General features: G+C 36.5%; 2 protein-coding genes across 4 annotated transcripts; one reads left to right on the top strand and one right to left on the bottom strand.

Moving 5' to 3' along the window:
- Window positions 1–4,503: 4,503 nt before the first annotated feature.
- On the top strand, window positions 4,504–6,452 carry LOC119071765. 2 transcript variants are annotated; one of them, XM_037176811.1, is made up of 4 exons: window positions 4,504–4,854; window positions 5,037–5,201; window positions 5,265–6,018; window positions 6,083–6,452. In XM_037176811.1, the coding sequence occupies exons 1-4, from the start codon at window positions 4,729–4,731 to the stop codon at window positions 6,199–6,201; spliced, it is 1,164 nt and encodes a 387-aa protein (XP_037032706.1). In that variant the 5' UTR covers window positions 4,504–4,728; the 3' UTR covers window positions 6,202–6,452. The 2 variants fall into 2 exon arrangements, with proteins under 2 accessions (XP_037032706.1, XP_037032705.1); XM_037176810.1 differs by having other exon boundaries at window positions 5,262–6,018.
- Window positions 6,453–10,953: 4,501 nt separating this feature from the next.
- On the bottom strand, window positions 10,954–12,857 carry LOC119071763 (ATM interactor). 2 transcript variants are annotated; one of them, XM_037176807.1, is made up of 3 exons: window positions 12,699–12,857; window positions 12,275–12,350; window positions 10,954–12,208 (listed from the first exon to the last, which is right to left on the bottom strand). In XM_037176807.1, the coding sequence occupies exons 2-3, from the start codon at window positions 12,280–12,282 to the stop codon at window positions 11,017–11,019; spliced, it is 1,200 nt and encodes a 399-aa protein (XP_037032702.1). In that variant the 5' UTR covers window positions 12,283–12,350; window positions 12,699–12,857; the 3' UTR covers window positions 10,954–11,016. The 2 variants fall into 2 exon arrangements, with proteins under 2 accessions (XP_037032702.1, XP_037032703.1); XM_037176808.1 differs by lacking the exon at window positions 12,699–12,857 and adding an exon at window positions 12,508–12,611.
- Window positions 12,858–15,731: the final 2,874 nt, after the last annotated feature.

The raw sequence follows: 15,731 nt of genomic DNA, 5'->3' as shown, positions 1-15,731 counted from the left end.
CACTATTGAGCCGAATAGGGACTTATTGATTTTAAAATTCATCCACACTGAAATATGTGCATTTAATGTTTTCAATCGAAGAATTACACTGTTCAACAAAAATTTCTCGAGATACACAAAACGTACATGGTCAAATATGGTCTTATGTGCTTTGGGTCGAATACCTTTCTAGGCACATATAAAAAAGTCCACTGGAAAATGGGTCCGATTTCTGTAGGCTGTTTTTCAAAAGAATCCCTCATTAGCAAGGTAACTTGAATTTGACGGCCGTCAATAATTAAATGAATCTCAGACTTAAAAATTCTTAAATGGGCTTAAATTCTTGGGGATGTTGTTGGCCATCCACAACGTCTCTGAAGAGTTTGATATGTGAGTAGTTATTTGGCGTCAAATCATTAGCAACCATAATTCTGATTTTTATTTTACGAATATTTGGGGCCTCAAGCCTTTGATGTAAGCAAGGGTCACGGGAAAGCATTCAAAAAATTACACGTACGAATCGCCCATTGGAAATTCCGCAAAACCAAACAAAAAAAATGAGAAACTAACTATAGCAAACGAAGGCGAGAGTAAGAGAGGCGAATGTTTTTCAGTTTTTCTTCAATACCACAAAATCAATTGAACTTAATATCATAACACTCTCAATAAGAAAAACCATCATTTTCCTTCCGATATGTCTGACCAATACAAAAGTCTGTATTCTATTTTCATTGATTCGAACATGAGTGTATGGTGTATACAGTACGGTTAATATAACGATTGAAATGACCTCAAGAGACGATGATATGATTAATATTTTGTAAGATAAATTAAAGAAAAAGAATAAAAATGAAATTGAGTTTCTTCTTTTCAATTTTATTGTTCCATAACGGACTGCAGAGGTAAATGTATTATGCTCGTAGGTATGTGGCTGATACACAACATGCTATATGTTACATGAAATATGTTCAGGTTATTTAATGATCATATTTTCGCTATTTACGTTCTCATCACAATAAACACTTTTTCGTTAATTATGTGTACCTCATTTTTGGTTGAATGTATGCTCAAATTGTACAATTGGTTCAGCTATAAAAAATCTGAAACCACTATCTATTAAGCAAACACGAGTAGTTGCAAGGTAATTTCATCAATAAATAAACTAAATATAACTGCACAAAACTGTATTGAGTTGAGGATTACATGAAGCGTGTACAAACAGTAACGGACAATTTTATGTGTCTATTATAATATGCAAAATTGTTATTAGATTCATTGATTCGTAAACTTGATTCAGCAGAGTAGTTGGACTATTTCACATGATACTGAATGTTAAGTTTTAAAAAAAAATGTAACGTGAACGTTTGCGATAGAATGGGTATGAGAAAATGGATTATGACAGGGCTTTAAGTCAAACAGATTGACTTTAAAAAAATAAATGTAACATCTCAGCGATCGCTCTAATATAGCAAAAAGAATGTTCAAAAAATGAAGTAATAGATTTGATAGAAATCTCTTCAAAATACTTAGTTCAAATGAACAGTCTTGCCGTCTGTGAAATTTTCAAAATCAAAATAAAACCGTGGGGTGGGGACAGAAGAGACGCAGATTTAAATGAGTAATTTCTTATCACTTCTCATCTCACTAAATCGAAATGAGACAAAACCAATAAATTGTGGCATGGTCTTTCCGGGTTCCTTCTCCTCCGATTAAAATATTCAAATATGCTATAGATCGATTGAATCGAATTTAGACCTACAATACGAAATAAAATCAAATAAGTTTTCAGTCCTCAAAGTTGTGTGCCAATAGTCACATTATAATACTGTGGTTATCGGCATTTTGTGAATAGTCTCTTTCTCATACTGTGGCTATTGGCACTGAGTGAAGAAGAGACCATTGGCACTGAGTCCCAATAGTGTAAACCTATTTTTAATCCCTGAAGGAATTGAGTTTTTTCAATTTTTGCGAAAAATAACTTTTTGAAAATAATCCGCTCGAACCTAAAAATTTTAATTCCATCTTTTTGTCTGTGTGCGAAACGAGTGAGATGTGTATGGACTTAACTTTTAAAATACGAGATCCGAGAAGAAACTAACACCGTTTACAGTTTACCTGTTATTTCCTGTAAATAAAGTTCACCAATTATCCAAATTATTCCCTTGACTGAAAGTCAGGGTCTTACACCAGGAAATACCGAAAAATGTGGGTAACAAAAAGGTTCACTGTGATTGAAAATGTATGAAATGCTATGAAAAACGTTAAATGTGGGTAACAGTTTTTCGTTGAGGGCACGATAATTTGAGTAATTCGCAACCAATTTAGATTATTCCTTTTTTTTAGATACGTGCAATTAAAATCCCGAGGCTAAGTTCGAAGATGGGCTATGTGGGACGAAGGATCTGGAAGCTATCCGAGAAAACCGGGATTTTATACTGTTGATCATAGTCTCAATTAAAAAAAATTACTTTGATGAAATTTGATTTGGTGATTAGTGTGGGTAAATCATATAAGTTTGTTTTGGATGTGCATGAAACTAGTAGGAAGAATAATTTCATCATTCGATGCACAGCTTTTATCGTGTACACATCTATTGCTCGTAAACTACTAATATCTTGACTATCAAATTTGATAGTTGACCAACAACTTGATAGTTGACCAACAACTTGATAGTTGACCAACAACTTGATAGTTGATCAACAACTTGTTAGTTGACCAACAACTTGATAGTTGACCAACAACTTGATAGTTGACCAACAACTTGATAGTTGACCAACAACTTGATAGTTGACCAACAACTTGATAGTTGACCAACAACTTGATAGTTGACCAACAACTTGATAGTTGACCAACAACTTGATAGTTAACTATCAAATCTGATAGTTGACTAACAACTTGATATTGGTATATTGATAAAATTGTATTTTTGAACTGCATTGCATATTAATGCAACATGACTATCAAGTTGTTAGTCAACTATCAAATGTGATAGTCAACTATCGAGTTGTTAGTCAACTATCAAATTTGATAGTCATCTATCAGATTTGATAGTCAACTATCAAGTTGTTGGTCAACTATCAAATTTGATAGTTGACTAACAACTTGATAGTTGACTAACAACTTGATAGTTGACTAACAACTTGATAGTTGACTAACAACTTGATAGTTGACTAACAACTTGATAGTTGACTAACAACTTGATAGTTGACTAACAACTTGATAGTTGACTAACAACTTGATAGTTGACTATCAAGTTGTTTGTCATTTATCAAGTAGGTAGTTTTTTACTCCCTTTACAACCACATCTTACGCCAGCATAATGCCTGTTATAAAATGAGCACACTTTGACCAAAAAGTGAAAGAAACTTTAATAAAAAAGTTACATTTTTGCAGGCAATAGAAGATGAATTATCTCAACTAATTTCCACAGAGTTTTTTTAAATACATGGAATTAAATGAATCAAAGAGAATATTGTAAAAAATTTACGAGTGTGAAGTTTGCGGACAGATCGAAGCGAGGGCCGTAATTCACACGAGTCGTGATATTGTATTCACGATTGAAGGTTTTGTGAATGGGAAATTATTTTCGAGGGATTATTTTTTCGCGGTGTACCAATAAATTTCTCCATTTACAAATAACTTAAATCCCTTTACCATTATAGAGTCGAAATTGGTTGGTACCGAAAATATTGGTAAGCTCGGTAAGCTGAGTTATTTTTAACGATCAACCAAAAACTAATAAAGTTCATTTATTACCACGTGAAGGTATATTAAGTACCGAAGACTTCCTTTTTTTTACGCAAAAGTGTAAGAGAAGAACATCTATCGCACTTTTTTATTTTGTGAAATAGTCCTCGTTCCAAAACACACTTCGAATCTACTCTGATGTAACAAAAAGGCAATCAAACAGAATAATAGACAGCTCATACGAATGGAAAGTTTACACAATCTACACGAGTACAATATTTTATTTATGATTTACAGTTGATTGAAAATGATGAAAATTGAAAATTTATAAGAAAATTGAGAACTCAAAAAGTGGTCAAAAATCATTCCACCTTACGCTCGATGGTTTAAAAAAAGTTTTTTGTCAGATTTTACTGTCATTTGCGTGGAGTCATTAATATAGAGTGTTATGATGAAAGAGAAAGAAATATTTTGACAAGTATCCCAAGACAACTTATAATAGACTCGGTCCTCTCGCTCTCAACGTAACATGTTCTGTCTATAGACTGTTATGATCAGAGCGAGAAAACCGAAGACTAGTTATTATAACTTGCCTTGGGGTACTTGTCAAAAGATTTACTTCTCTTTCAACGTGGTACGTTGAGAGCGAGAGAACCGAAGACTAGTTTATTATAACTTGCATTGGTGTACTTGTCAAAATATCTTTTTCTCTTTCATCATAACACTATAGTAAATATAATATGTATTAAATTTGACAAGTTTTTATGAATAAATCAAAAATACATTTAGAAAAGTGTCAGTCAAGGGACCTGACCCGCCCAAAAGGTGGGACCTAGTTTCCTTTCGATGTAAACAATCAAATCACATCGTCTAATTTCCTCTTTGGAAACATTCTAGTCCATCAAATTTTAACAGAAATACAAATCCAAAGCCAAGCCATGACGATGAAACAACACACATTTAAACGCTGAAAGAGGTTCAGACAAAGAGGTTCGAAGTGCGATTTAGTACAATTGGTCGTGTGTTTCAGCGATAATAAATTGACAAGCCGTTCGATACGCAATGGACAACTTGGACAATATAAATAATTTGTGTCGGGTATGCCTGACGAGCAGACCACAGCCAGAAATGTTGTCTGTAAATCGGTCTCAAATGGAAAAGCTTTCGTTCATTGGAGACTCCAACAAGGTAAGCAAATTCAAAGGAAATTAATTTATTGTTTTTGGCTGAATTGTTCAACCATGTGCGATTCTCGTAGTTTTTGTTTTGCTGCATTGTACTTCTGATCGTTTGACGTTTTTGAATATGTACTACTACACACATATCACTTTTTCGTAAACGAACAACGTTCTAAGCTCATACTTTTTCAGATGATACGGTTCAATGGCCAATCTCCAATGCTTTGTATAGAATGTGGAGGTGGTCTTGACTCCGTCTACGATTTCATCATGAGATTGCGGACCAACACATTGGCAGTGAAACAGCGGGAAGCGACAAGATGTGATGAGTCTCCACACCATTTCATTAAGTGTGAGGTAACTGAAATATTTGTTCCATTTTGAGGCAAACAATTGAAAATAGTTCCGTTTCGTTAGAAGGTTGAGCCATCACAATCGCATGAATTAATACTGTCGTACGAGTCAACTGTACAAAATGCCGTAGTTGAGTGCAAGACCGAACCAAAATTGGAAATTCTGCGGCGTGAAACGATAGTTCCGTTTGACTCAACCGTCGTGATACATTGCCCAATCGAACCGGATTTTACAGAGTGCGAAAGTTTGCGACTTCAGCTAGAATCGAATCACAAAGTGAAATCTGAACCAGATGATGAGCTGAGTGATTCATTTTCATCGACGGAATCTGTCAGTGATTGGAGCTCTCCTTTCACATCGAGGCCGAAGAAAATGCTGCGTCGGTCAGCAGAGTCAGTCGACTATTCGAAGCAGAAGCATCACTCGGGAGATGTTTCTAGCGGTTCATTGCCGTTGATTAAACCGAAAACAGTTGACGAGTTGAACTCGTCTTTGATATCGAAGAAATGGTTGGATGGTTCGGATGGTTCGGTGGAGAATCAGAATCCTCAGTTGAGAGATACTTTTAGCGGCTCATTGCCATTGATTAAACTGAAGACCACCGGCGAGTTGAAATCAAAGAAAAAGCGGAGCCGTACAGCAGAGTCAATTGACGCTGCGAACAAGTGTAAATTATGCAATCGGAACTTCAGTTCAGCATCCAAAATGTTGAATCACGTAGACGAATATTCCGGGCCAGGGTTTGCATGCCCCGCTACAAAATGCAATTTCATTTTCACGCACGAATCTAATTTCGAGAAGCACATTAAGAGCCACTCAGGTATACAATTTATGAAATTAATTTTCGGAATGCAATCAGACGACACACAATTATCGTTGTTTAGATGTCAACTCATACTCTTGCGGACCGTTTGCTGGACATTCAACCGTCCCAACTGCGAGCGAAGTTCGGGGCGAAAACGGCGGACAATCACAAGTGGAATTGTTGCGGATTGTCAATTAAGTGCTCACGACTTAGTGCGATCACTATTTGAATGCAAACATAAATATATCTTTAACTACAGCAATCTACATACCAATAACTTGGTATAATTACAATATAGTTACATAATATTTACGTGACGACGTTATAATAAGACGAATTATGATAATAATTCAATTGAAATTAATTTTTTTTTAAACTGAAATAAAAGGCTTCATGAACTATAGTTGTACCGTTGGAAAAACGAAAGCTCAATAAATTTCAGATCATCAAACGTAAAAAAACATTTTGATTTGTCGACAAAAAGCTTCTTTACTCATGGAAATCAAACTCAAGATTAAAACAGTTGACTGAAACCGAAATGTATTCCTCCGTCTCGGTGCATGGCATACGTTTGCTGAGGTAGACTGAAAGGCTCACGTACTACTTAGAGGTTCGTTGAATCTGTGCTCATTCAGTACAGCACATTCTGTTAAAAATTACGTACTCATCAACGTATACACAACTGGCTGGGCTACTCACAATAGAAAATACTTTCAAAAGTAGTTTTTATCCTAGTCCTTGTCTGATTTGTTTATTTAAGAGGCATCGATGCTTTGCTGTTTTTAAAGAATGGATTTTAGTTTTCTTTTGATGATATTTCTCCACCAGAATTCATTTTCAGCAACAACGACCACGAATTTGTTAGATAGTTAGAAAGAAAATGGATTTGGTTGTAGCAGTTTGACTGGCTCTGAGAAACGTGAGCAGTTTATGAAAATTTCGTTAAACTGCCCACTTTTCTCAGAGCTGGTCAAACGACTACAACCAATGAACCAAATGTATTTTATGTTGAAAGCTAACACATTCGTGGTCGGAATTGCGGTCGTACATTTTTCAAAAAGGATTCTGATGGAAAGATATCATCAAAAATGAAATATGAGGCACTCAAATGTAGGCTACAATTTTAGGTAAGTACCGGTGCCTCTTAACCAAAATCTTTTTAGCCCCGTACGAAGTACGAAGGGGCTTATAGGATTACGATGCCGTGTGTAATTGATGGAATTCGAAGCAGACGGTAAGGGCAAAGTGTTTGCCTATGTTCATAGATAACAAATCCGCAATAAAAATTTTGTCCGTCCGTCCGTCCGTCCGTCTGTCCGTCCGTCTGTCACGTCGATATCTTGAGTAAATCAAATCCGATTTCAAAAATTTTTTTTCCCTGAAAGATAGTCAAAATAGTGAGGCTAAGTTCGAAGATGGGCGATTTTGGGTCGACCCTTCCAGAGCTGGGGCCCAATAAGTGCCTAACTGTTTTTCGACGATATCTCCAGACATTTAAGCACTACACTTGTGAGTGATACGTCAAATGAAAGGTATTTACAATACCGATCGACAAAAAAAAAGTTTATGAAAATTGGATGACCGACTCGTGAGTTAGACCCCTTGGTGTGAACTAGGTACAGGGCGGCAAGCCGTTTTTGCTTGTAGGTTGGCCAAATTTGAACGTATTTAGATGGATTTTGCTTTATTAGATAGGTATTGACCGTACCAATCAGGGGAAAAAAAGTTTATGAAATTCGATTCACCGGAGCGTGAGCTAGGTCTCTTGGAGTGAGCTTATATGTGGCTACTCGGCCGTGCAGTGAAGGTGGTGTTTTTTTGTTAATATCTCGAGTAAACTTTGACCGAATTTCAATTTTTTTTTTGTTTGAAAGGTTTTAACGAATGTAAAGCAGCCGTACTACTTTCCACCTCCTAACAAAATGGCCGTAGGCCGCCATTTTGGATTTTTGTAAAATCAATATAAATCGGTGAAAATGATACTTACTTAATTTTAGGTCAATTCGAAATTTGTGTTACATTTGAAAGGAACGTCGGACGGGGCTTCGTAATTGCGCTATGCGCAATTTTTGAGACGTACACATTTCATAAGAATTTTACTTTACCGACGTTTACGGGCGCAGTAGGCTTACGGTAAGAGTAGGGCGACGGACGAACTCGGGTCACGTACGCAATAGATGTACGGGTTTGTACGGGGCTCAGTCGCAGCAAACGCTCCGACTGTTCTGACGGCTCGTTTTTTTTTTTGAAAGAGTACAACAATTAAGGCACGCAAAAATGTGTTAATTTTAAAAGAAAAACTTGGTTTGTGAGTCATAACTTACTTAACCCACTTGGAGAAACCTGTGCAGATCAATGAACGTCAACACAAGGAATGGTCGAATGTCAAACTTTCTATGTAGCGGAGGACTTGTGTCCTTCCAGTGCTCACTTATGGAGCGGAAACGTTAACTTTAACGAAAGCATCCGAAGATAAATTGAGAGTGACACAAAGAGCCATGGAACGGAGTATGCTTGGAATAACACTCAGAGACAGAATGACGAATCAATGGATTCGACAACAAACCAGGGTCGTTGATGTCATGGAAAGAATAGCATCTCTGAAATGGAGCTGGGCGGGACATATTGCAAGAAGGACAGACGAACGTTGGACCAAAAAGATCATGAACTGGCGACCATATAAAAGACGAGCTATAGGTAGACCACCAGAGAGATGGACAAACGGAATTAAGAATATTGCAGGTACAAACTGGCAGCAAATGGCAATGGATCGTACGAAATGGAAAGAAGTTGGAGAGGCCTACATCCAGCAGTGGATAGAAACAGGCTGAAAAAGAAGAAGAAGAAGAAGGAGGACATACTTCTCATGAGAGGTGATTTTGTTTATATGAAATCGCTATGTCCTCCGGTTTGTGTGAATAGACCATACCTGGTTTATACTTTCATTGGAGCAGATTACATAAATTTAAACAATCTGCAAAGGTTTCTCGAAGTGGGGTAAGTTATGACTCACATACCAAGTTTTCCTTCAAAAGTAATCTTGTACTTTTTGAAAGCCTTTTAGCGAGTCACTAGTAGTCAATAAAACCACTATTCATGAAATTGTGCTATTTTTATTTACATAACCGACAACGGTTTCGATTGCCAAGCAATCATCTTCACGGTTTTTTTAATGACCATGAATCATTCAAGGAATTCTGAAGATAATTGCTGAGCAATCGAAACCGTGGTCGGTTATGAAATAGTATGTTGTGTTACACGTATTGTAATGTTGATTTTTTCAGCACTAGACCCAAGTTCTTCTTACTAGTGGAGCGAGGTGGCAAAAAAAATATAGCAAAGTTTCAAGAATAGTGGTTTTACTGACCCGTGAATATCCCTAAAAGACTTTCAAAAAGTACCGGATGTTTTATAATTGTGCTGAATTTTGTGCCCCATTTTTGTTACGTTTTTTCAAAGAGAACAATTAGTTTGAAAATGAACAAAAAAGAAAAACCCAGAGATTTATAAGTAAGACATTTTAAGAGGCACCGGCACTTAGCTAAAATTGTAGCCTACATTTGCGTGTTTCTTATTTCATTTTTGTTAATATCTTTTCATTAGAATCCTTTTTGAAAAATGTACGACCGCAATTCCGACCACGAATCTGCTAGCTTTATATAAAAATTAGTTTTGGTTGTAGTCGTTTGATCAGCTCTGAGAAAAGTGAGTAGTTTCATGAAATTTTCATAAACTGCTCATTGCTCTCAGAGCTGGTCAAATTGTTACAACCAAATCTATTTTCTGTTAAAAGCTAACACATTCGTGGTCGGAATTGCGGTCGTACATTTTTGAAAAAGGATTCTGATGGAAAGATATCATCAAAAGTAAACTAAAATCCTGTATTTAAAAATCGCCCTAATGTATGCTTTTCGGAAAAGTACCGGTGCCTCTTAAAGTGCTTTAACAGTTTTACTTTTTTTTATGTTTTGGTTCCACCGACCTAACGTGACTTCCGAACTACGACTAGGAAGAATTCATCTGACTAATTGATATATCGCCTAAATGTAGGCTAGATAAATGTTATTGTTTGAGAGCGTATGAAACGTACAAAGTTGTTTGGATACGAATATTTGCTTTAACACGAATCTACACATGGCTAAATTGTTGCCTACGTTTATCGAAAAAGGGTGCGAGTCCAACATTATCATCAAAATAATAATAATTTTTCCCCGAAATGTAGGCAACAATTTAGCCATGTGCAGTTTCGTCTGACTATGAAACCATATAGTCATGTCGAAGTAAGAATATAAGTGATCAGTGATACAGTCAAAGGCAGTCAATTTTCAGCATAAATTTGCTTCAGCTGTTTTTCAGCTGATCCACACATACAATCAAAACTGCTACACGCACGCGCATGATAGTGGTAAAACCGTATAAAGACGTATAAACGGTTGTGATTGTTTGTATGGATCAGCTGAAAAACAGCTGAAGCTAATTTATGCTGAAAATTGACTGCCTTTGACTGTACGTTTGCCGAAATGTATAAAATCAGTCCTGGTCTCATGCAGGGGACGTCATTGAAATTTATACATCAATTTACTTCAGCTGCTTTTCAGCTGATCCGTTCAAATAAATAAATCTACCCATACGTCTTTAAATGGTTTCACAACTGCCACACGAGTGTATGCAACTATTTCACTCGTTAAACTACAAGCACTTTTGTTTGTATGAGTGGACCAGGTGAAAAGAAATTCTTGTCTAAATTTCACTGACGTCCCCTGTTCTCCATCAACCAGAACTATTATTCCTTAAATTAATAGGAAAACGGAAACAGAATCTACTACGAGGACGTGCTTTTTCAATTAGGTAAAGAAGTATACATCACCGTGACACTGCCACTCCACGATTTACTCAGATGATACAGCTTCGTAGGGGTAGTTAACGTAGTCACTTTGAAAACAGTCTCGGTTTCTCCAGGAAGAGTCACAGATTTATTAAACATAAAAATGAGATTTTAACAATTCCGCTAAATCAAAAATTCTCCCAAATGGTTTGCGTTTGCGTCGACGACGAATTTCCCAGCAGAAACGTTGAATCAATAGTTTGTGTCTCCGTCGACACCAACAAGTCACTGTAATCCGTTACTGGCCAATTCGTTTGAGTTTGAATGTCGGCAAGACCCAATTCGGATAGTATTTCGTCACAAGTCTGCGTATGCATGTTGCTGTAAAGCATTTGATCCAACTGATCGCTGCTGGTGGATTCGTTAATATTTTCCTGGAACAGTCGGTATTCGGTCTGGGTTTCGTTATGACACAGTTCTGTTTGGAAATTCTCCGATCCGAAGTACGACAGACTGTCGTCTTCGACGTAGTTCAAATTGTTCAGATTTTTGTCGGTTTGTGCGTAACTGCTTATGGTCATCAATGTACTACTTTCTGTATCGAAAATGTCCAAATTACGAAATGTTTTGTTGCTGGTACTGGTCTGTTCACTTTTCACGCATTTTGGCTTTACTCTACTCAGTTTACTGTCTTTGTTCGGACTAGGTTCGGTGGCTAGTTTGTTCCAATGGTCCAAGAAATTCGTATCGGAGTTATCGACAGGAAGTGTTTGCGTACTCTGAGTTTTCGTGCATAATAATGCCGAAGATCCTACAGACTTATCTGTAGACGTACTGGATGATGGTTTCGGTGCAATTTCAACCAATTTATTGACAGCGGAATGGACAATAAGTTCCTTGCCATTTTCGATTGGCCTCATATACGGATGATTCTTTCGCCTGCAATGCGTCATCAACGCCTCTTTCGACTTGTACGTCCAGTTGCATTCGCAGCAAATGAACTGTTGTCCGCAAATTGATTCGTGTGCACTCTTAAACGACTGACTAGAAAATATTTTATCACAGCGACTGCATGGCAGGGTCTTCTTAGCATGAACTTTCATGTAGTGTTGCTTTAGGTACTTTTTCGACGAAAAGGATTTTGCATTCGGCTGCACATTCTCACTGTACTTGCACGTCTCTTCGGGACAAAAGAATCGGACCGCTTTCGAGTTAGACTCCCGCGTATCAATGTTATGGTGCTTCAGCATGTGCAAGTACAGCGTTCCGGTGTTGGTTAACACACTGTCACAATTTTTAACTGAACATGGAATGGGTAGCGTCGGTGATGTCAGCTCGGCTGCTGTAGGAATTTTGGATATGACTATTTGTGGAATTGATCTGGAAAGAAGACCGAAATGGATGGAAATGAATTTATGTTTCAATCGAAGAAATGAGTGTAACTACTTAGGCATGTTGATTGTTGCTGCTTTTAGAACTCGTGAGTTGCTGACCTTCGGCTCAATGAATCAAACGATAGAGTCTATAAATATCAAAGATGGAACGTATTACAACATGTAGGTTGTTGGTTAGATAAATCAAAATGTTTGTAAGGGGAAGACGAGATGGAAATACCAGCATACAGAGCAACATCATGTTCATATCTCGATGTGTGCTAGAATTTTTGATAAACACTTTACCATAGGTGCCATAGGTGGACCATCAACCCCTGTGATAAATTGTTTAAATTTTATTGTCATGATACGGGAGGTACTCTCGTCGCTGTCGCCTGACATCACTATATCGTTCTGTTCCTTCTGCTACACCCGGCTATTTACATAATGTTTCTCTGACTAATTTATAAGCACCGTATTCGAGATAAACAACAAACCTTTGCAATGTCCGCGTTACAGAAAAACAAACCATCATTTGCAATTTAAAATTAAAAGAAACGTTCTACATTATCCGACGGAGAAAATTGCACTGTGACTGTGTCACAAAACTCTACTTTCTTAAAAAGTTTATTTACTTTTTACCAATTATTTCTTATTCTTCAATTGCTGTGTGACGTTTGTATTCAGCGGATTGTTTACAGCCATATAACCAGAGATTATTTTCGATGTTTTTTTCTATGTTTCTAAATTCCATGCACAAGAAAGTGTTCATCGAATTTGAATGTACGCTTGTATTTAAGTACATACCTTCGACTTCGAGACACTAGTAAGAACTGGTTATTTGAAGGAGGTATGGCTGGCAAAGAAAATAATAGCCACGATAGAGTAAATACAGGCAGGTGCGATTCATTTCTTGGATGTCAAATAAGGCCATGAATGTACAAACCAGGTATGGTCTATCCATACAGCCCGGAGGAAATATCGATTTCATATAAACAAACTCATCTTTCAACGAAAATCATTGAGAGGTGAGTTTCTTTGTATGAAATCGCATTATAGAGCCAAACCAAAGTATATAAACACTGACTTTTTCTCGATTTTACTTGTGTCCAACGTTATGAAAATTATATTCACTCGAAAGTAGTTCGCGTGTTTTTACGAATCTGCGGTACCTTCAGTGTTTACATACTTTGGAGCCAAACCACATCGAAACTTTCTGTCGTGAAGTGACAGTTTTAACATTGACATTTTTGACATCTGAAAAATTTCGTCATAACCTCAACTGACAACGCGAACTGTACACAAAACTTGTCTTTAAACAATTAATGTTGATTGATATTAAAGTATTATCGTAAATATTACAATACGGCTACTATAACACTGTAATATTATTCAAAATTAATTGTTTAAAGACAAGTTTTGTGTACAGTTCACGTTTTCAATTGAGTTTATGACGCGAACTTTTTCAGATATCAAAAATTAAAACGTCAAATATGTCAATGTCAAAACTGTCACTTCACGACAAAAAGTTTCGATGTGGTTTGGCTCAAGAAAAGTTCTGAAAGAACAGGTTACGACAACCACGAATGCGGTTGACACCAAATTTTATAAACAGATAGTGTGAGAAATCCTAATCCTAAATGTTTCGATGGATGTCAGATGCTTATTAAGTTGATTCTTCTGAGAGACTGCACGAATAAAAATTCATGGAATTTGTATGAACAATACCATTGTCCAATCACACTGAGGGATTCTTTTGAAAAACAGCCTACCGAAATCGGGCGTGCTTTCTAGTGGAACTTTTCGTCTGTCTCACGACAAACTTGCGTAGACTTTTAAACACAATGAAATTCCATTGTGTTTTTGGAAGATACGTCAGTTTGTCACGAAATAGACGTTTTAATAGGTACCTAGAAAGGACTTCGACCCTAGAAGCCAAAACCACTCTAAAAAAAAATCTTCGAAGCTTTTATGGCTGGTGAAAGGTGATCGAAAGCCGAAAATTTGCCAAACTTTCTCCAGGTACACTGAAATATGTGCAGTTGAAGTTTTCAACAGGAAACTTGCACTTTTCTTACCAATATTTCTCTAGTTACACGAGCCGTACATGGTGGTGTGGGGTATCATTTGAAAGGTAATCTTATGTGCTTTTGGGCCAAATAGGGTCTTATGGGGTTTGGATGCATATGCGATGAAATATGGGCACTTAAACATTTCAACTTCTCATATTTCATCGCATATGCATCCAAACCCCATAAGACCCTATTTTTTATAATTAAAGGAGACTTTGGAGTTTTCAGTCATTGAGTGTAAAGCCGTCTGGTTTCGTTGTACGTTGGTTTTTGGCCGTCTTTGGAGATTATTTTATTTATTTCAGTTAAAGTAGATTTGGTTTTAATTTTGATTAAATAGCGAAGAAGCTTGCGGTGAACGAATCGAGATGGATAAAAACAAGGTATTTAGCGATTCTTGTGATCTGTGAGACGAGAGTTTTGTTTTATTTTTATTTTTGTTTTTCTTTTGCTCCGGTCAACGGCACTATTTTTTGATTTTTGATTTTGTTATGATTTTACTTGCTGACGTGTTTTAATGTTGTTTGCGATGGGTTTGTTTCATGTTACATTTCCTTTTATCAGGCCGTTCATGATAATTCATGAAATTTTGTCCATTGTGTTAATGAAAACCCTGCTACTAGTTCAATTGTAGGTTTTCATGGCTGTATTGCGAAAAGTTGTAGCATAAGCAACTGATGATGGTCGGACCACGCTGACCTTGGGCCACTGCTACAACTTGAGGCCGAAACAGCTTCTGTTTCGATAGCTTTTCTATCATGACTCACTTAACGTGAAATGGTTTGAGGGTAAGGGATGAGTTGAAATACTCAGTTAAGTTTTATTCTGTCTCTTTTATTTTTATGATTGTTTTCATTTTTATTTTTCGTTTGTGTTTGTATCACTGGTTGTTGCTATTTTGATTTTCCGATGATTTTTGCTGTTAGCTTTTATTTTATTTTTATTTTTATTTTGATTCCGTTTTTATTAATGTTAAAAGGATTTTTTTAAATTTTTGGGAATGATTTATCCTAGAAGCTGCGGGAATTTGCTCATAGATAGGCCTCACAGATAAATGGAATTTTTGGCTAATACTTAAAACATATAATTCCAGTCATTGAAAGTTTATTTAAAATTCCACGAGTCAATGCTTACTTTTTGCATTATTGTTCTTTGAAGAACGAATTAAGTACAATGACGCTCTTAACGATAACTCGAAAAATTAGAACGAAGTTCTGTGAGATATGAAATCTCAATATTTTCATCTGCGTAACAAGCGCCTTTTGCAATTAAACCAAAAAATCCATTTTATTATACGAGCCTATCACGCAATTTTTTTCGTTTTAATAATTTAAAATTAAACCTTTCCAGCTACCAGTCTAAATAAAAAAGACAAAATTTCGATTCTGTGAACAATAATCATTCAAAATCAAAATTATACACGAAAATGCGCGCCAACAATGCGAATTGAATGATTAA

This window comes from Bradysia coprophila, assembly GCF_014529535.1.
Source record: "Bradysia coprophila strain Holo2 chromosome IV unlocalized genomic scaffold, BU_Bcop_v1 contig_5, whole genome shotgun sequence".
Lineage (NCBI taxonomy): Eukaryota > Metazoa > Arthropoda > Insecta > Diptera > Sciaridae > Bradysia > Bradysia coprophila.
This window is presented reverse-complemented; position numbering and strand designations above follow the sequence as displayed.